Consider the following 22,780-nt stretch of genomic DNA (forward strand, 5'->3'; position numbering starts at 1 on the left):
GGAGGACCTTGGACTTTCCACAGGGCAGGGAACCATGACTGCTCTTCGGATTGGGGGGGGAGGGGGAGAGGAGTGGGAGGAGGGGGAGAAGAGTGGGGGGAGGGGGAGAAGAGTGGGGGAGGGGGAGGGAAATGGGAGGCTGGGAGGAGGCGGAAACTTTTTTTTCTTATTCTCAATAAAAAAAAAGAAAAAAAGAAAGGTAAGCTAAGGATGCTTGAGGTAAATAGAGTAATGAAAACCTGATTTTATAAAATCGATATATTAAGTAATGATGTCTAACATCAAAAGAAGAAACTGTTTTACAAAAATGGATTTTAAAGTCAAATCCAGTGTTCCTATAAGATGTTTACTAGCAAAAATCTGATCTAGGTGAGACACTGGGAAATGAAGAATCACAAGCATCAACCAGTCATCCACACACAGCACTCCCAGTTTTCCCTGAGTGAATCTCACACATTGGACACTGAGTTCTTTGCCAGTGTTAGAGTTTGGTTTTACTTTGTTCAGATTGTCACTGTGCCCTGGTTCTTCATTCTTGGAGCAAGAAACCATGAGACTTATGAGGTAGCCTCATCTTTCTGAGTTAGAGGCCATTCTGGTCTACACAGCAAATTTCAGGACAGACTTACATAATGAGACCCTGTTTTGAACTCCCACCCACCCCCAAAAGATGTATTTATGTATGACATTTAGGAACAATTTTTAGTAAAGCATAGAAACAAGTAAAATGAAAAATACACAGAACTCTAAAGTATTTTTCAAATTACATTCTTTCATTGTTTACTACATGACAGATACTAATGAAAGTAAGATCAGGAGAGAGAATCACCATGGGGAATGTATATATAATAAATCAGTTGACTGCTATATGCACAAGGTCCAGTGTTTCAGTGTTTGATCAACAGTACCATAAAGAAAAAAAAAACAATAATGAGGAAGAAATACCTGAAAATCCTGAAATATCTGTGATTCACCTTTGAAATATTGAATTCGTTATTTTAGCAGATAAAGCAAGGTCTGTACTAATAAGCTATCTCTATGTGCTTTCAGGTCAACTCTGTTGCCATAGAATAACGCTCTTGTATACTGTGAAGATTTGTCATTTGTATTAGTTTAATGCAACACTGACTGGCCAGTAACCAGGCAGGAAGTAGAGGAGGGACAACCAGATTAAGAGGATTCTGGGAAGGAAAAAGGCAGAGATGCAGTCACCAGCCAGACACAGAGGAAGCAAGATGAGAGAATGCCTTACTGAACAAAGGTACCAAGCCATATGGCTAAACATAGACAAGAATTATGGGTTAATTTAACTTGTTAGAGCTACTTAATAATAAGCCCAAACTAATAGGCCAAACAATTTATAATTGATATAAGCCTCTGTGTATTTCTTTGGGACTGAATGGTTGAGGGACCAGGCAGGACAGAAACTTCCATCTACACTCTGGCCTAGAGGAGAGATGGCACTGAATTGCCTTGGGATATGGTTAGGTAAATGAATACATTCTTTTTTGAAGGCAGTGAGGGAATACTACTACAAGCCATATGGAAGGCTTGCAGAGCAGTCTCTCCATGCTGTCTCCTATTCTGGTTTGCTGTGTCTCTCCTCTTCCTCTTCCTCTTACCTCCTGGTGATGACAAGTCTTCCAAATGGTCACATGCCTTTCACTGGCTCCTGGTTGATTTCTCTGTAGAGCTAGCTCGTACAGTCCTCTAAAACTCACCATTTGGGAGTTCTCCTCAACCTCTGGATTCCTTTCTTACTCAGTATGTGCACTCCCTGTCTATTTCTCAGTTCTTTTGTCCTTTAGATATCGCTGAAGAACAAGCACACAGGGACAATGTTGATGTCTATAAGAATATGAGGAACAACAACAAAAAAAGAATATGAGGAAGAAAAGACATTTGTTAAGTGCCAGAGAAAAGTTGCTGGGAAATGGTCAAAGCTGCTTAATCTGAAGTTTGGGGACTTTCACATCTGGGTGAGGCTGGGTATTCTTATTTTGCTTGCCATGTTCTGGTACATTGCCAATGGCATTATAATATATATTATTGTCTGATCCATTTAAAATATGAATATTAGCACAAGTACTAAGGAGAATGTGAGAAATCAAATCATTGTTCTTACATAGCTCCAAACTTTAATACCTGTGAAATAAGTAACATAAAATGCATATAGTCAGACAATGTGGTAAAATATAAACACACACCTGTAACATAAAACGCATATAGTCAGACAATGTGGTAAAATATAAACACACACCTGTGATTAGGTAGATTGTTGCATTTTAAATCTTAGATTCAGACAAAAGATTCATTATTGTCCTCACTAAAACAATGGCTGAAAAATCTAGACTTGCTGTTTAATAGGAAGTGATATTTCATTTATGTATGGTTTATTTCAACAGCAGCATCACTGGATCAACTCTGAGAAAATATTTAAATCACAATTTCAAGTCCTTTCTGTTTTTTAGGTGTTCACATGGCACAGATGTGTTCACAAAGAATATTCATCAAATAAATTTTTTACTGACTAAAGTAGGAAACTGTTTAAAAATTAAAATACCATTTTTAATAGATTGTGTCATTACCTGGCACCCCAAATAAAAAGGATAAAGACCCTTTCACTTTTCATGAAAAAAAATCACATTTATGTTTGTATTTTATTTAAAATTTCTTGGCCTAGAAGATAAAAATTTATAACTGGTTATCTACTTTAATGGTGTGACAAAGAAATAAAAAAATTTTTCTTTCTATCCATGGTGTAAGCAGGATTGCTTTTTGGGGGATAAAGAAAACAGGTTACATTTTGAAGGTAGTACACATTTACCAAGCATGCTAATGGCAGGCAATTCACCTGTATGACTGATTATAACAGAAAGAATAATTTAAGGTTATAGCTGAAAACCATACTTGATGTTTACTTATAGTTAGCAATATTCTTAAAAGTGTCTATAGAAACAATAACCAACTGTCTGAACATAGTCTATGCTGTTTTTAGCTGTTTCATAAATGCATAAAATTAGAAAAAATTAAAGATGAGTGACAAGATTGATCATGGCACACAAATTTGATGGTTCTAGTGACTGGCAATGCTTAGTAGTATTGTTTTCAGACTCAGTCTGGTGGGATGGTTCAGAAAGTCGAGTGCCTGATGCCTGGTATCTCTTTGGGAAAATGAATTATATCTTCATAACATATCCAAGATCTCTTCCTAAGCAATGGCTTCTACTCTCATCAATGGGTCAACTACTCTGTTTTCAAAATAGATTACATACTAACTTCTTTAGCCCCAGTCTTTTTTTTAATTTCATCTTTTAATAAATGATATTTAACCTTAACAAACTACACTGAGTGGCACTATTTCTTTTCAAAACACAGAATTTTATGGATTTTTAAATTATTCACCTATCTATTTTATATACTGGCTGCAACCCCTGCCATTATTTTCTCCTCCACATTCTCTCCCTTCCACCCCAATCTTCTCCTCTCCTATCACCATTCAGGAAAGGGCAGGTCTTCTATAAGTATCAATAAACCATGGCATATCAAGTTGTGGCAAGACTGAGCACCTCCTCATGTATTAAGGCTGGTAAGGCAACCCAGTGTGAGAAGTAGCATCCCAAAAGCCAGTAAAAGAGTCGGAGACAGCCACTGTTCCCACTGTTAGGACAGAGGCACCCAAGAGGATCAAGCTGCACGACTGTAACATATATGTAGAGTTCCTAGGTCAGTCTCATGCAGGCTCTCTGGTTGTCGGATCAGTCTCTGTGAGACCCTATGAGCCAGGTTAGCACATTGTGTGAGCCTTCCTGTGGTATCCTTGACCCCTCTGGTTCCTACACTTCTTTCTCCTCCTCTGTATGATTTCCAAACTCCACCTATGTTTGGCTGTGGGTCTCTGTATCTGCCTGCCTCCATCAGTTGCTGGATGTGGACTCTCAGATGACAACTGGGCCAGGTACCAAGCTGGTAACAGGAGATGGCCAGTTTAGACTACATATCCACTATTGCTAGGAGTCTAACCTGGGGTCCTCCCCATAGACTCCATGGAGATTGCCCTGTGCTGGGCCTCTGACCCCCTACCCCAAGCAGTTCCCTTCAGCACTCTTTCCCTTCTGTCTCCCCACAACCTGATTGCTCATGTGTCCATCCCCACCTGCCCTCTCCAATCACATCTTTCCTCTTTTCCCTTCCCAGGGAGATCTGGATTTTGATCCACTTGGACTTGAGTTTTGTGCAGAGTGATAAATATGGATTGACTTGCATTCCACATGTCAACATCCAATTAGACAAGCATCATTTGTTTCAGATGCTTTCTTTTTTCCACTGTATAATTTTGGCTTCTTTGTTGAAAATGAGTTTCATCAGGTTCTCATTTGTGTGTGGGTTTACATCAGGGTCTTCAATTCATTTCCATTGATCCATGTGTCTGCTTTTATGACAATACCATGCAGTTTTTATTACTATAGGTGTGAGGTAGAGCTTAAAATCAGGGATGGTGATATTTCTAGAAGTTCTTTTATTGTACAGGACTGTTTTAGCTATCCTGGACTTTTGTTTTTCCATATGAAGTTGAGTATTGTTCTTTCAAGGTTTGTAATGAATTGTGTTGGGATTTTAATGGAAATTGCATTGAATCTGTAGATTGTTTTGGTAAGATGGCCATTTTTACTATGCTAACTCTACTGATCTATGAGCATGGGAGATCTTTCCATCTTCTGATATCTTCAATTTCTTTCTTCAAAGACTTTAAGTTCTTGTCATACAGGAATTTCACTTGCTTGATTAGAGTTACAACAAGATATTTTATATTATTTGAGTCTATGTAAAGGGTGTTGATTTTCTGATTTCCTTCTCAACCTGTTTATTGTTTATATAGAAGAAGCCACAGAGTTTTTAGCTGAGACATATTTTCAAATTTCCAGAGAAGAGACACTGGGTACAGCCCAGTTGCAAAGGGCGTGGTTGGTATGTGTAAAGCTCTGGATCTGGTGCCCAGAAAATCCCTCCTACACACACACACACACACACACACACACACACACACACACACACTTTTCCTGATAAGGTATTTATAGAAGAGGGATATTATCTAGATAAGTGTCAAAAAGATAGAATGCATATCTGAAAGTGTGACTCCATGTCTAAGGAGCTTTCCTTTTTTATCATGTTATTATCTTCTATTTAATTTCTTTGTAGGAACAACAGTCTCTGTCCGGCTGTCTTCTTATATCTATTTCCCAGTACAAACCTAGATTTTCCCCAGGAGTAGTAGGTATTATGGGTTGAACTGTGTTCCCTTCAAGTTTATATTCTAAGTTTTCATATCTTAAAATATGATCTTACTTGGAGATAAGGTCTTTATAGAGATGATAAATTTAAAGGAGTTATTACAGTAGGTCGGACACTAAGCATATCAGTATGATTAGCACCTTTATATAATAAGGAAATATGGACAAAGATATGCATAGAGGGAAGATGACAGGAGAGTCACAGAGAGGTGACTTCAAGCAAGGAAAGAGTGGAAGACAACCTTGTTTACAACTTGTCAATGAAACAGCCCCTCCCAGAAATTCATCTTAGCCTTTCAGTCTCCAGGGACAATAGTTTCTGGCTTAAGCTATCTACTCTGAGGTACCTTGATAGCTCTAGCAAGCTGGAATAGCAGATCTTAGAACTATGTCAGTGAGTACATGGTTATTAATACTGGTCCAATTTCTGTTACTGCAACAAATACCTGAGATAATCAATTTATGAGTAGAAAAGTTTTATCTAGGCTCACTGTTTTGAAGAGTGATCCTCCATAGCCAGTTGGTCCTGCTTGTTTTCGGCTTTAGGTAAAGAACACATAGTGGTAGGAGCATGTGGTAGACCAAAGACATTCCTCTTACATCCAGAATGCAAAAAGATAAAGGGGAGGTGCCAGGTTCCATTGTCTCTTTAAAGTATACCCCAAAACAAATGAAAGCCCTTCTATTAGGTCCCACTTCCTAAAGGCACAACCATTTCCCAGCTAGACCAAGGTAGAGACCAAACCTTTAATGTATAGACTTTTAAGGACATCTTGACTTTTCTACATCTACATGATAGCAACGTTCAGTGAAGAGATTGTATGAAGACTGGGAGGAATCAGCTTGTAGTTGGGAGCAGGAAACGAGAAAGAGCTGATCAAGAAGGCAAGCTTCTGTGCAACTCACAGTCTGACCAGTGTGCCACCCGTTCTTCACATTTGCATTCTGTATCACCAACCTCTGACATCAATCCTAGTTATATTGCTTTGTTCTTATTTGTGGATATTATGTACTTACAGGTGGGAAACAAGAGAGATCACTCATTTAAACTATATAATGCTATCCGGTTTTCAGAAAGGTTCGATCATTCAAGTGAAACCATTATCATTTGTCCCATTATCTAGTTGTCAACCAAGGGAACAGATTTTTATAAATCTCCCCCACCTCCATTCTCTTTTGAGACAGAGTCTTACTTTGTAGTTCAGTCTGGGTGTGAACTGAGATTTGCATACAGAGATCTGTGTGCCTCGGCCTACGGTTGCAGGGATTATGGTGTGTGTCACCATACCCAGCTTTATATTTATATTTCAACCACTGTCATCAGCAACTGAGACTAATGATTGCACTCTCTGCTTGCTTATTTAGTTTGGGTTACCAGTTGTTAAATGCTTTCCAGTTTACATAGTTGCAGAAGAATGATTTTTGTGAGTGCTAAGCAAATCACAGGTAAACTATGACAACAGCATCACAAGGAACAATTATTGAGTACTGAGTAAGAGAGATCTCCTGAGGATTTATTTCAATAGTTTCCAAATTCATTCTTACCAACTTTTACCATCTTATTCCTGACAGATGAAAACCAAGGCTCTTGAATGAAGTAACTGTTTAAAGTAACAGGGATAGTAGGCTAGTGAACCCAGACTGAAATCCAGAAACAAATGCTTATATGTATATGTACACATACCCTAAGTAATAAATCATCTACTACCTGACTATGTACAACACCTCAAATTAGTTTAAAATTTAGTTCATTTATGGGAGGAAGAGGATCTGCAAAAATATTCTCATGCCGAGGTATTAATCTTAGGTTATGACAGAAATAGGCTCTTTACAGACAGGTAAGCAAAAAGAGATTATTATAGTATACCACAAATACATAAGTGATGTGAGCAAGACATGCAGAAGAAGGATAATAAAGATAGGAGGAGGGTGTCCATGAGTCAAGGAGACAAACCTTGAATAGATTCTTCTCTCAGTGCTCTCAGAAAGAACTAACCATGCCCACACCTAGATCTTACATCCATACTCCAGAACAGTGTGGAGATAGACTTCTGGTTTAAACCAGCTAATCCATCATATTTTAACAGTCTTATATAATGCCAGACCAACATAGATTTGATTTTAGCTAAAAAAATATAATTGGATTAAGTAGATTATAAAATAATGAAAAAGAACAGGACACAAAGTAGGGAGAAGAATGTGTTGGGAGTGGGGACAGGTGTGCAGAAGATAAAAATAATGGTACACTTGGATAAAGTTCTCAAAGAATAAATAAATCATTACAAAGAAACAAAAACTATTGAAACAGTTTGCACGACTACTCTAAGGACAACAGAGATCAACTGTCTTCGAGAAGCCTGTGCTCATCTCTTTTGAGTACTTCTCAGTTTCTTAAACATTGCACCCAAGCTTCTAAAAGTATCTTCAATAAAACTCCAATTCTGATACATAAAATAGATTTTACCCTACTCAATCAGGAGTTTTAAATTTGTGAATTATTATCCATTTAAAAAAATAAATCAAATTAAATAAGTATGTGTCATAATACTGTCCTGACAATTGTACCTCGTACTAGGAAAGGTCTTAGTGGATATATGCTAAAAGAAAAAGGAGGACCAGTTAGGAAACAATACAGTCATGCCCTTGCAGAAGGAATTCCAAACAATTGGGCAGTTTTAGAAGGAATGAATTTGAAATGTAGTGACTTTTTCCTGTTTCAACTGAGTCTTTGGCAGGCAGGCAGTAGAAGACTGAACACCAGGAGGAGGGAAGCCTAAGATGTCCAACCAAATGCAAGCCAAAGCAGCCAATGCTGTGCAGAATCCACAGCAGGTCTTCCAGCTGCAGAGAGGTGGCAGAGTGGCCTCTCCCTGGGCTCCCTGTAGTGTTGTTCTTCTCTGATGTCACCAGGGTTTCCTTTAAGGATTCTACTGGGTATCAGGATGGCTTCAACAGGATGGAGATAGACTCTTAGAAACCGACCCTGCCTTTCAATTTACAAATGCATAGCTCTTATTTGCATTTGTTTGATTGCTTCAGAAACGACAAGCATGAAAGATTCTGTGCTAAAAGTAGAATTTTGTATTTTTGAATATTTTTTAAAATTGAAAATAAACATTCGGAAACACAGAAATGATTTGAGTTATATTACACTTTAAATATGGGTTAACTCCACAAAGGTATATAAACACACAGATAGTAATTGTGAATTACTCTGGTGCACAAGAAAACAGACATATGGCAGGTGTCTACACTTCCTGAGCAATACTACACTCTTTTGAATTAACAGGCATTCGGTTTTTAAAAAAATCCCTGAAATCTTAATCTTCAGCAACGTCTTCTAACCCCAAACATACTAGATGTGTGTGTGTGTGTGTGTGTGTACGTATATGGCGTAGTACTCCTGTTTAAAGAAATGTGTTTTATAGAAATAACAAATACAAGCAAAATTGAAAAAGATTACATTTGTTCATTTAAGAAGTACTTTATAACTAGAAATTACTATTTTACAAAGATGACTGTGATAAAGGTATGACTCTGGATTGTTAAACTTTGTACAGATGTTCTTTAAAAAATAGTTGTAGGTAGGGATGTATGTAAATTTATAAATGTAAACAGACTGAAAGACAAAAACCACATGATCATCTACATTCCTTCATGGTAACAGTCCTAGGGATACAAAAGACATACCTCAAAATAATAAAGGAAATACACAGCAAACCTACAGTTGACAGCAACCTAAACAAAGAAAACCGCAAAGCATTCCCACTAGCAGCAGGAAAAAAACAAGCATGTCCACTCTCTCCACATCTACTCAATATATACTTGATGTCTTCGCTGGAGCAATAAGACAGCTGAAGGAGATCAAAGGGATACAAATAGCAAAAGCAAAAGTCAAAGCATCTTTATTTACAGACAATATGAGTTTATAAAAAAAGACCCTAAAATGACACAAGAAATATCTACAGCTGACAAAACCTTTGAGAAAATTGAAAGAATTGTGTGATAAAAACTTTAGCACACTAGGGAAAGAAGCTGAAGAAGATGTCAGAAGATGGAAAGACCCCCAATGCTCATGGATTGGAGGATTAACACAGTGAAATTGGCCATACCAACAATCTTCAGATTCACTGTAAATCCTTAACAAAATTCCAACAGAATTCTTCACAGAAATTAAATGGGCAATATCCAGTTTATATAGAAACACAAAAAACAAGGAGATACTAAAAATTGTGAATAATAAAAACGGCTGGATCATCACCATCTCTAATTCAAACTGTACTGCAGAGCTATAGTAATAAAAACAGCATGGTATTGATATAAACCAGACATACAAATCGACAAAATAGAATTGAAAACCTAAGCACAAATGCACACATCTGATATTGATAAATAAGCAAGAAATGCACACTGAAAATAGACAGCTTCTTTAACAATTGATGCTGGACAGACTAGATGACTGCATGTAGAAGAATAAAAATAGATCCATTATGAGTACTCTGCATAAAACTTAACTCCAAAAATACCAAGTACCACGATATAAGACAAAATACACTGAATTTGATAGAACATAAAGTGGGGGATAATTTTGAATTCATTAAATAGCATGGACACTAAGAGCAACAATTAGTAAATAGGACCTATGAAACTGAAAAGCTTCTGCATAGCAAAAGACATAATCGTTTGGACAAAGTATCAGGTTACAAAATGGGAAAAGATTTTTTAACTGATTATACATCCACTAATATACAAAATATAGAAAGAATTAAAAAATCTGGACATCAAGAAAACAAATAATACAATTAAAAACAGAGTACAGATCTAAACAGAATTCTCAAAAGAGAAAATCCAAATGCCTGAGAAACACATAGAAATGTTCATCATCTTTAGTCATCAAAGAAATGCAAATCTAACTACTTAAGATTTCACATGACTTCATTAAGAATGGTCAGATGAATTAAAAAAAATGATATCTCATTGTGGCCAAGATGTGGAGAAAGGGTACCACTTATCTACTGCTGCAGGTGATGCAAATTTGTCCAGCCACTATAGAAACCATTGTGGCCATTCCGTAGAGTGCTAGAAATAGATCTACCTCAAGATCCAGCTACCCGACTCTTGGGCACATATCTAAAGGACTCTACATCCTACTACAGAGGCACTTGTTAATTCATCCTCATTGCTGCTCTATTCATAACAGCCAGAAACTGAAAACATCCTGGATGTTTGTCAATGGATGAATAAAGAAAATATGGTACCATTAACATAATGTAATATCACTTATCTACTTAAAAAACAAAATCATGAAATTAACAGGTGAATTGATTAACAAATGAAAGGATGGAGCCAGAAAAAAATAATTGTGCGGTAATCCAGCATCCCCAAATCCCAAATATGGCGTGCATTTACTTATATGTGCATGTAAGCTGTTAGGTCATAGAAAAGCAAGCTACAATCCCTACAACCACAGAAGCTAGGTATAGAATAAGGGATTCATGGGGACGGAAGGATCTCACAAGGAAGAACAAAAAGAATAGATAGTTATAGATGGACGGGGTGGGGGATGAGACTGGGAAAGTAGGACTAAACGGAGTTAGGGAGGGAAGAGGAGGGTAAGGTTATTTGAAGGGTTCTAAGGAAACCTACCACATTAGAGGCTTAAAATACAAACATATATGAAAGAAATATGAATAGAATCACCAAATAATGGAGGAGAAACAGTTCCATTTGGACATCTTTTGCAATTCAGTGAAACCTTCATTGCCAGAAATGGATTACATCTAGTTGAGCTGTTGGTCAAAGAAGCCCATGGAAACCCCCACACAACTCAAGATATTGCCAGAGCTATAGGTTCCCCTCCACAAACTGATAGTAATGCCCTATTGCTGAAGACAACACCTACATATCTAATTGAATACAGAAAAGTTGAGTTAGTGCCTAACTAGAGCCTTCACTCTTATTGACCAGTGTTCATAATACCAGAAGTTACTCTGTATACATCAGAGGAGAAAGGCAAACACTAACACAGCTAAAAAGCCTTCTATTTACAATGGCAACATGCTTGCATGAAGTCTGTATACATTGGAGGAGAAAGGTAAACAGTAACACAGCTACAATACCTTCTATCTACAATGGTGACATGCTTGCATGAAGTCTGGTACAACAGTGGCAAAAAAAAGTTGTGGGGGCAACCAACCACTCCTTGTTTCCACTCAAGGCCATTCAATGAGATGAAACCCATGCCAGATGATCTTCCAATGATCAAGAGCCTGAGACTATGTAGGCCATGGACCTAGGGCAATACGAAGTACTACTGTTCAGCTAAGAGAACTTAAGAGGTTTTTTTTTTATTATTATACTCATAGATCAGTGTCTTTCTCAGTCATCATCAGAGAAGTTGTAGTCGATAACTGGACAATGTGTGGAGAGTAAGCATGAGCAAATGTGTGTGTCTCTGTGTCTGCATGTGTTTCCTGTGCATTTTCTTTCTATTTTTCTGCTTGTTTTGACTGTGACTGAGTCTATCATTTTGTTGTTGCCTGCTTGATTTTTAATGAGAGAGAGGAAGAGAGAGAGAGGGTGGGGATGACTTGGGTCGGTGAAGAGGCTCTGGGAGGAGTTGTGTGTGTAAAGATATGATCAAAATATATTACATAAAAATTTATTTTCAATTAAAAAGAGAAAAAAAAAACATTTCTTAGGGCTGAGTGTGATGAGACAAGAGTATAATCCTAGTTCCAAACTAAGCTGGGCTATATAATGGTTTCTGAGTCAAAATAACAAATACATGTTTGTTTGTTTGTTTTAAGGAACAAAAAGAATGTTGTAATGATTATTCTTATCTCTGAATTTTTCACATATGCAGACAAGTAACTTCTCATAAATATTCTTGCATGTTAAAATGATGGGTCATCCCAGAGACACTAAGTAAGAAAGACAACCCAAAGAGTAACAGTAATAGACAAGATCTCCTGAGAAAACTGGGAGCATGGGGGTGGGAGAAGGGAAGGAGGAGAGGAGAAAGGGAGAGAAGAGGAGAACTAGAAGGAATGGGATGGTCAAGATGGGGGAAGGACAGAGATGGAGAACAGCAAAGAGATATCTTGATTAAGGGAGTTATGGAGTTAGCAAGAAATCTAGCACTAGAGAAATTCCCAGGAATCCACAAGAATGACCCCAGCTAAGACCCTAAGTAATAGTAGAGAAGGTGCCTGAACTGGCCTTGCCCTGCAGTCAGATTGATGGCTATCTTAAATGTCATCAGTAACTGATGGAAATAGATGCAGAGAATCACAGCAAACCATTGGGTTGAGCTCCCAAAGTGCAGTCGAAGAGTGGGAGGAGTGAGAATATGAGCAAAGAAGTCAAGACCATGATAAAGATACCCACTAAAACAGCTTACCTGAGCTAATGGAAGCTCTCCAACTCTGGCCTGACAGCAAGGGAACCAGCATAGGCTCAAACTAGGCCCTCTGAATGTGAGTGACAGTTGCATGGCTGGGGCGGACTGTGGGGCCACTGGCAGTGAGACCAGGATGTATCCCTACTTCTTGTTCTGTTTTTTTGGAACGCATTCTCCCTAAAGGGATACCTTGCTCAGTCTAGAAATAGTGGGGAGGGTCTTGGTCCTGCCTCAAAGCAATGTGCTAGGCTTTGCTGACTCCCCAAGGGAAGCCTTACCAGCTCTGAGGAGTGGATAGGGTGGGATGCAGTGGTGGGGCAGAAGATAAAGGGAGCAGCAGGAGGGGAGGGAGTGGGAAATAGATTTGGCATGTAAATGAGAAAAGATAATTTTTAAAAAATAAATAGATTGAGAAATGGAAAAAGACCAGAAATATAAGGTGATAGAAAAAAAAATGATGGGTCATAGAAAAATTAAAAGGTTTTCATGTGAATTATCTAACAACCTTTCATGACGGTGGGACCAATTTGCATTCCAATGAACCGAGAAGTCAAATTTTTATTTTTTTTTTATTTTTCCCCATCATACTGTATAGAGTACTGTAGTTTTACATCTTGTATAAATAACTAGGGCACCACATCAAATTAAAGACTTTTGTACATCACAAAGACAATATGAAAACTAAAAGGACAATCCATAGAAAGAAAATATTTCAATTTATATATCTGATAAAGGTTTTAACATCTGGAATATATAAAGATACTACTTTAAAAATGGGTAAAATAATTGAATCATTTCTTCAAGAAGAAAAAAATAAATGAACAATTAGCATATGAAAAGAAGCTCAATATTTTTTGTGAAATATCATTCTTTGGAGAAATGCAAACATAAACCACAATAAACTATCACTTCGCATCTACTAAGATGGGTATAATGGAAAAAATGATAGGGGATAACAAATGTTGGTAGAAATGAGGCAAAACCGAACCTTCTATGTTCCTCGAGGGGATTAAAAGCGGCACATGTGCCGAGGAAGACCTTCGGCAGTGTCTCAAAAAGTTAATAACCCTGCAATAGCTGGCAATCAGTAGGGAGCCACAGCCGGCCAGCATGTAGAGTAAGACCTCAGAGTGCTCATCTCTAAACAGGATGTCTGTATTAAACCAGTCCCCAAGGAAACAGTGTCCTCCGGACACAGCAGGGCATCTGCACGTGCATCTACAGGGGCAGCATGTGTGAGCCCGGTGCAAGCTCAAGGTGGGCAGGATTCCAAGCCATAGTTGATGGGACATTGGCATTCAGTAGCTCTGGGAGAAGGAGAGTCATCAGTTTTCTTTAATGACATGACCTCGGGTAGGGGGACCACACTCCACGGCAGGCCTCACATTGAGGACAATTTGGGCAACATCAACTGGACTAGATGGGAGCAAGAAAAACAGACTGAGAGGAGGAAAAAGTTGGGTGAGCAGAGAGATGGAGAGGGATCTGGGGGAGTTGGGTCTGGGAATATGAACAGTATATTGAATGAAATTCTCAAAGAATTAATATGTTATTAAAAGAAAATAAATAAGAAGTTGATAGAACCACTCGACTCAGCAATTCCATTCCTAGGTATTTACTCAAGAGAACTGAAAACAGGGATTCAATAGGTTCTTTACTACAGCTCTCCACAGCAATATTAGGCTTGGTAGAGAGCAGGTGAGAATAACTGAAGAGTTGAGCCATTACCAAAACCATTGCCTATTTATGCAGGGAAATACTGTCGAGCCGTCAAAAAGGATGGACTCTGACAAACACTGCAGCATATACGAGCCTTGAGGATGTGCCAAGTGAAACAAGCCAGACACAGGGAACAATTATGTGAGTCTATTCATACAAATATCTAGAATACACAAATTCACAGACACAGGGAACAATTATGTGAATCTATTCATACAAATATCTAGAATACACAAATTCACAGACACAAAGCAGATGTCTTTGTGGTTAGGAGGTCACATTTTAGAGCTGTGACACAGAATTCCAATAGAATGGCAGTATAGTTGCACATTTGATATAATTTAGTTGAACAAACTGAATTTACACTTAAAAATGGTTGCAATGGCAAATTTTGGAGGCATGCTAGTTAATAGCAAAGTATCAGTTTCTATGATGAAGAAGAAAATATGAACTAGAGAGAGGCATTAGGTTTGTCTGGCTTATGTGCTGATCAAATCAGTCATGGAACTGAGGAACAAGCGCAGAATGCAGCTTGCTCTGGCTTCTGCTTCTGACTCCACAGAGGCACCTCTCCAATAGGCGCCAGAAAACAGAACAAACTGCACCAGAAAACACTTTAAAAATGTAGTCATTTCAAAAACACAATAGAAACAAGAATCATGAAAAGAACCAGAGTAAACCAGGAAGAGGCCATGAATAAAAATAAAATCCAAAGTTAACTCAGAAAACAAAGTGCGAAATAAAAGTACTAAGGTATGATCTTTGAAAATACCCTAGATAAATCATTCAAAAACAATGAAGGAAATGCATGCCACAGAAGCTGCCCAGTAAGCAGAAAGTCTTTGTCTCAGTTATATCACAGTGATGGAATTTTAATATACCCTGCATGCAAGTTTATAGCGGAAAAATCAAAAAGCAAAGAGATTTAAAAAAAAAATTTTTTTGATACTGGGATCAAACCCAGGGACTTTGCATGCTCTATCCTCAAGCAACTTTCCCCAGCCCCAAACAGGAAGATTATTAATTGATCAGAAAAAAAGTGGAAAAGTTGAAAAAAAAATCAGTTTCGAGGAAAAGGGACTTAAGTGCCTATTGGAAACAGTCCTGTGGAGTCAAGTGTGGATAAGCAGGCTGAACAGAACTCTAGCCACCAATAGTCAAAGCACCAGGACTATTACAAGCATGATCCTAAAAGCATGTCAGCTCAAAACAAAGCACTAGGTATTTCCAAAGAACAACCCAAAAGATCTGGAAGAAACAGAGTTGGGGCTGCGGACTGTGGTGGTCCAGCTTGCCATCCTCAGTAACAAACAGGTTTAGGTTAGAATGACTTCAAAGTCAGGGTAAGCAAGAAGGCCCAGGCCTGCGCATACCGGGAGGAGGGGGCGACCCCAGCACATTGGCTGCAAGTAAAAAGGTGGGTGGGGAAATGGGGCTTGCAAGGCAGCTCCTGTGTCTGAAAGGGCTTCAGTGCTGATTTCCAGTTCCATTTCTCAGCCCCTTCAGAGCAGTAACTGTTACCTTGGATTTTCTGTCTGTGCAAAGGTCAGTTTGTTTTTAATAAAAGCTGCTAGAGTAGTTTTCTGTGACTTGCATTTTGAATATTATACTGTGTTAACAAAGAAATAAACTCTTTATAATTCCTGAAACACTAAGGAACAATGGACATGTGTTTAATTAATAATAAAAAAGAGAAACAAACGTTGAAGCCACAAATATATTGTAATGCCAACGCCAGGGACAAACAAAGGTAAAAACAAAATGAAGCTAGTGATAAGCTTTAACTTTCTTCCCAACTCTTCCCAAGGAATTCCCACCCTCTCCCTTAGCTTGTTTAAATTCTTTAGGCAGAGAACTAAAGGCTAACTCCCCCCCCAAACAAAAGCCCCTCCTCTCTATTCTTTGATCTTCCTCCTGCAGGGAAGGCCCCTCAGCTTGACAGCCTGGGGAGGCTCAGAGTGGTGGCTCGGGCAGACAGAAGGGCTCCTCGCACAGGAAATGGGGCAGAAGAGCAGAGGGGTGTAAGACATGACCCCCCATAGTGGGGGAAATCAAAGTGGAACCCCGGTGCCAAGGGAAAGCACACTGGTGGCCCTGGGAAGGGAGGCCCAGTTGCCCCCACATTCTCCCTCTGGGAGGTATCACTGGTTGGCCAACTGCCCATCTGGCTCCGGTTAGAAAACCAAACTTGGACCAGATCCTTCTGGAGCCGGAGGCGCCCAGCAATATAGTTGATTTGTTGAGGTGTGGGCTCTGGACACTGCAAGAACAGTTTCTCCAGACTGCTCCCAATGCGCCTCTCTCTGCTAGCACGTCTCCGCTTCCGGGCCTGCTGCAGGATCATCTCCATTCTGCATATGCCCAGAAGGTTCTTCTCATCTACTTCCTCTAGCCACATTTTCAGCAGGGGTCGCAGCTTCCACATGTTGGCAAGGCTGAGCTGCTGGGCCTCGAAGCGGCATATGGTCGTCTGACTGAGAACCTTCCCAAACATAGCTCCTACAGCAAAGCCCACATCGGCCTGTGAGTACCCCAGGGTCATCCTCTTCTGTCTCAGCTCCTTGGCCAGTTGTTCCATCTCCTTCTGAATAGCTGAAACGTCCTCTGGCAGTGCCAAATTTGGCATGTACCTCAGGGCGATGTAGGGTCCTGGGCAGGCATCCTCCGAGGAATTCTGGGACCAGGCCCTGGCTTCACCAGCTCCACAGGGTGCTCTCTCACCTCGGAATTCATAAGGTGAGGGACCCAGAGACACTCCACACACCTCACGGCCTGGACATATGACTGGTGGCCGCACCATTAACCTGCCTGTGGCTGCTTGGCTGCTCAACCAGGTTGGGGTGTTAACTCGCATGGGAACTGGCCCTTCCAGGCCGCCACCACTATTGCCTGGAAGAGGGTAAACGTTTAAAGACTTGAGGGCGGCCATAGGGTGGACAGCACCCACAGAAAAAGTCTGGTAGGAACTGATGGCTCTCGAGGCTTCTGAACAGCCACCAAGCTCGCCCTCGAGCCCCGCCCCCAGTGGGCGGGGACAGCAATGCAAGCAAGTGACTAGATCAAAGTGTTCAGGATCCAAGGCTTGGAGACTGGTAGCTTACTGAGTTCTCAGGGCTGAAAACACAGTCTTTTGTCCTGACCGTTGCTTTTAACTCCTAACTTAGACAAATCTGAAGTTTTGCTCCTCTATGCAGTCAGGTCCTCGGTCTCTACCTGGATCCTATCCTTGAATGGGACCCAAGCATTGACCTTGAGCTACCAGAAAATCAGACGTCCCTTTCTTCTCACGCCTTCCAAACCACCATCTTGGCTTCACAAATACTAATTAGCCACCTCCTATATGTCAGGTCTTGCTGACAGTATCTGTTCATTCATTAGTACTCCATCTCTACTATCTTTTATGTCAAAGTCCCTCCTCTGCATATCCTGAAAACATTTAGTCACACAAGCTTCACTTTCTAACTAGGGTCAGTTTCCTGCCTCAGATTGTAGACTTAGCTCACACTGTGCCGCCACACCCCACTCCTGCACTAGCAGAATTTCTGGAGGAAATCAATGTTTCTCCCAGCACTCTTGCAAACGTGCACTCCTACTCAGCTTCACATTCTAAGCTTCCTCACTCAAATAGATAAAAAAAAAAAAAGTCTGTCATATTTTTCCCCCTAGAGACAGGTTTCTGGGCTTACATGACCTGCAGCTGGCCACTGAGATCACTCCTTGTCCGATCTGGCTCATCAGCATCAGGTACTTCTGTACCTGGCCTCTTTCCTACCAGAGCTACAAAGATCTCTATCTTTCTACCATGCTCCTGGCTTAGGCATTCAGCTCTAGGCCCCAAGTGGAGAAAAGAAAGAAAGAAAGAAAGAAAGAAAGAAAGAAAGAAAGAAAGAAAGAAAGAAAGAAAGAAAGGAAGAAAGAAAGGAAGGAAGGAGAAGAGAAATCTAATAGGTCCAAAACTTCGGAAGAATAAGGGGGAAGATGAAGTGGAGAAGAGTGAGAAAGAAAAAGAGGAAGAGGAAGAAGAGGAAGAAAAAGAGGAAGAGGAAAAAGAAAAGGAAGAAAAAGAAGAGGAGGAGGAGGAGGAGGAGGAGGAGGAGGAAGAACAACAACAACTTTGCTTAGAAGACCTCAGCCTCAGGCCCTCCAATTCAGCTCTGTCTCTACCATGTCTACCGAAATTGGCCTTCTTGAGGTCACTGATAGCCTTCCCAGTATCAAACCCAATAGCATTGTAAGAATCCACATTCTACTAATGTTCTCTGCAGGGCCTGGCAAGAATAAGTATTTCTTTCTGTTCTTCCTTTAAAAGTGTATATGGGGGTATTAGCCAACTTTTCCTTGACTTGTTTCCTGACTTTCACATCTGTGTTTCTGCTGGTCCAAATTCATTATTTCATGCTTCTCCTCCAGAGGCCACATGATCATAAGTCAGACACCCAAGTGTAAACTTGAGAGTTGTTCTTCAACTTTCTGCTATCAGAAAGGCATCAGAAAGTGGCTAGCAAGCCTCTGGAAACAGCACAACTTTCTGTATCTGTGATTTTTCACAGGCACTACAATAAGAACTGGCTTGTAGTAGGTTTCTTCTGCTTTTCTTTCAGGTTCATCTTTCATACTGTTGCTATATATAACCTTTTAAAAGCAAACTCAAACCAATCCAAATCTGAAATAACCAAAGAAAACCTAATGACATCACTTTGGTCTTCAAAGAGCTCCAAAGCCAGCCCCTCTTCTCTCAGCTGGCAATGAGGACGGTTCACAGAACTTTACACTACTTCATTCATTCATCTACTCATTCAGGGACCATTCATCACAGTCTTACCTCATCGGTCAAGAAGAAAACCTGCTCTTTTCCCCTAAAGTTTGTTTGTACCCTGTGAGCCCTTGTTCATGTTCTTCCACCTGCCTGAAATGATTATTCTGCTTCTTAGTCTCATTACTGTTTAGGAGTCTCCTCACATATTCTCACTAGAAAACAATGTCCCTGATCACCCTTGCTACCCTGTTCTCCCTTCTCACCTATTTTATTTTGGCCTTGGCATGTACTGCTATCTAGTAAATATTTATCTATGTGTCCACTGTATGCTTTTTACTGCTGTGTCTATAGTGTCTATTATAGTATCTGGCACATAGAAGGTAGTCAGCGAATAAAGGTAGTGTATCGTACCTTCTTGTTAACCTATAAGACTCAGGTTAGATATCCCCTAATGGAGACATCTCCCCACAAAGAAAAGAGGCTGCTTTGGGAGCATTTCTCTAATAGTTAATTTTATATTTTTGATTCTCTATTGGAGTACACATCAACAATTCTTTTACGTCTCCATCTTTTCAATTTAAGATCATTCTTGGGGGAAACAGCAAGTCTAGAACATGGGAGAACCCTGACTAATATAGTGCACAATACACTTCTGTTGAATGGTGACTTTTATGATATTCACCATAAAGTAATCCCAATGTAACAAGAAGGCTTGACTTTAGGACACTAACATCTCTCCTGTCTTATATTGCAACATGGGACTTGCCATATAACACTCTCAGATTAGGGGGCATTTTGACACTAAATCAGACTCAGAACTACAGAAAATAAGATTGTTGATGTGATGGTTTAAAAGAAAATGGCCCCCAAAGGGAGTGGCACTATTAGGAGCAATGGCTTTGTTAGGGTGGGTATGGCCTTGTTGGAGGAAGCCTAACAGTGTGCAAGTGGGTTTTGAGGTCTCATATACGTTCATGCTATGCCCAGTGTCTCGAACTACTTACTATTGCCTGTTAGTCAACGTACAGGACTCTCAGCTCCTCCTCCAGCACTGTGTCTGCCTGGACACCAGCATGTTGCACCATGATGATAAAATGGTCTAAACCTCTGAAAATGTAAGACACCCCAATCATATGATTTTTATTTATAAGAGTTGCTGCTGTGGTCATGGTGTCTCTTTACAGCAATGAAACCCAACCAAGGTAGTAGATATGATATTGAAGTTCTGAATCAGCAAATCAAATGTCATATCTGCAGACTGAGTAGCTGACTTATTTGAAGTTTAGCAGTTTCTGCCCGAATAAGTCTGGGCTAACGGCAGGATGCTTGTCTTACTGGTGGCTCTCTGGCACTCACAGTACAAAGAGACGTTTATTTATTCATTTATTTTTGTGGTGCTAGGAGAAGAAATGTCAACTTACTATTAAATAAATGAACCTCTGCTGCATCAGTGCTGAAAAGACTTCTAGTTTTCTTGAATTGGATGACAGCCTCTGAAATACAGCTTACAAGGTAAAGAATTGCACTAAGGAATAGCTGAGCTGATAGCTATTCTTTTCACGCATACATGCATGCCCCCTTCCCCTCAACTCACAAAGTAACCAGTGTCTGCGAAGGTGGATCACAAAGAAAGATAAAGGAGAGACAGGACAATTATACATTAAGGTTTGTATAGAAAAAATACCTCACTTGCACAAGAGAACCAGAGAGAAAAGATTCATTAGTTGTTTAAAAACAATAGTTGAATAGAACATTTAGTGAATTGGAAAAAAAAAAGCTGATGAGTTCAAATGAATTTGAACTAAGCTTTATTGTATTAAATGAGTTAAAACAAAGTAGCTAAAAACAATAAATTTAGAAGTGAGGCTATATTAACTCACTGAGTTTTAAAATTAACTTGGGTGTTGTCAATTACTCGGTTGAACCTCATTTGCCTAGTTTGTGCATATGGGGGTTGGGGAATGACAAAATGGAACTGAACTCATACAGCTAAGGAAATCCTGGTATCTCTTTACAAGTGCATTTAATGCACTATGGTAATAGTGTGGTCAGAGGAAATAAGAAGCAGTGTATTTGGTTGGCATAACAGAGATCAGAGGAAGCAACTGTGGGAATACCCAAGACAACCAGTGCTGCTTGGACCAATGACCTTTACCAAATATGGGACCTCTTCATGAGAGCTTAAATTCCAAAGTAAGACTCAGGTCATGCTTCTCCATGGGATCACAGAGAAGCACAAAAAGTATGAGGTCTCTGACTCTCAGGCATTATTCAGGTCAGGAGAACTGACCCAAGACGGAAGTTACAAGCTTCCTATTATTAGCATTTTTGGAACTAAGGATAGTGCTCTGAAAAAGGTGTTTTAGGTGGAAACGCAAATGTACCAAGTATAAGGATTTGTATTCCTGAGTTTTCTTTAAATCTCTCATTCTCAGAAGGTAAATATAACTATCAGGATCCACTGGTTGAGAATCAGAAAAAAAAATAAAAGTTTTGGTAATGAATAACCCTGTAGGATGTAGTTCATCTTTTGGGGAGGTCTTGCTCATGTATTCTGACACACACCATCTCCCTCCCAGCTGGACTTTTACATGTATTTTCTGCCTTAAACTCAGAGTTCCAGCTGGGAGATATGGAACTTGCCGGGGACTGTGATACAGATTAATTTGTATGTATATGTCAACCAGTGTGTTAATACCTTCATGAGCTATCTACACTGGTCTGAGGATAGTAAATTCAATGAAAACAAAACAACTGCTTGTGTGTAGCACAAATAATAAAAAACCCAGAAACAGAAAATGGTCTTCAACCCCGAAACCAGGAAAGCAAGGCTCCCAAGCCACTAGAGAAGTCTTACCTCTTTCAAGGCTGGGGCAACCATAAACAAAGCAGATTAACCCTCTCTCTCCTCCCATTTTATATTCACTCTACTGCTGGGATTAAAGGTTTGTGACTCCCTAAGACTTGGATTAAAGGTGTGAGCCACCACCACCTGAATTTGTTTCTGCGTTGATCTTGTGTAGCCCAGGGTAGCCTTGAACTCACAGATCCATCTGACTGTCTCCCAAAAGCTGGGATTAAAAGTATGTGCCATTGTTGCCTGACCTCTAGTGGCTTTAGCTTTGCCTCTGGTCTTCAGGCAAAATTTATTGATCAAAATACAAGTAATATACTACTATACTACTACACTTGTGCGGGTGACTCATTAATTTACCATCAGTAATTCCATTGGCTAGCAAGATGATGATTTTAATTTTTCAAATGTACATTTTGAAAGTGCTTCATGCTTCAGAAAGAAAGGATTTGCTCAAGAGTGTGCAAGACAAAGGGCTGGAGAGATGGCTCACTGGTTAAAAGTACCAGGTGCTTTTGTACAAATCAGGATTGGATTATGGCATACAAATGGAGGTTCACAACTAACCGTAATTCAAGTTCCAGGGGCTCCAACATCTATTCTGGCCTTCTAGGGAACCAGCCAGGCACATGATGCACATACATGCATACAGGTAAACACTCATATGCATAAATAAAAAGAAATAAACCTTTAAAAAAGTACATCACATGAAAGCAGCAGAAGCATTTGGGAAAGGCAGTGGGAAGAAGTACAAGGAA

The 22,780-nt window shown here is 39.7% G+C and overlaps 2 protein-coding genes across 9 annotated transcripts in view; both read right to left on the bottom strand.

The window, feature by feature from the left end:
• Arb2a (ARB2 cotranscriptional regulator A) overlaps nt 1-22,780 on the bottom strand; it is a 430,019-nt gene that overhangs the window by 92,265 nt on the left and 314,974 nt on the right. The window lies entirely within an intron of this gene.
• On the bottom strand, nt 16,343-20,935 carry Pou5f2 (POU domain class 5, transcription factor 2). The gene has a single exon (XM_050122199.1). The coding sequence runs from the start codon at nt 17,339-17,341 to the stop codon at nt 16,343-16,345; it is 999 nt and encodes a 332-aa protein (XP_049978156.1). The 5' UTR covers nt 17,342-20,935.

The sequence above is a fragment of the Alexandromys fortis genome, unplaced genomic scaffold, assembly GCF_014885135.2.
Source record: "Alexandromys fortis isolate MF-2015 unplaced genomic scaffold, M_Fortis_MF-2015_v1.1 scaffold_163, whole genome shotgun sequence".
Taxonomy (NCBI): Eukaryota; Metazoa; Chordata; class Mammalia; order Rodentia; family Cricetidae; genus Alexandromys; species Alexandromys fortis.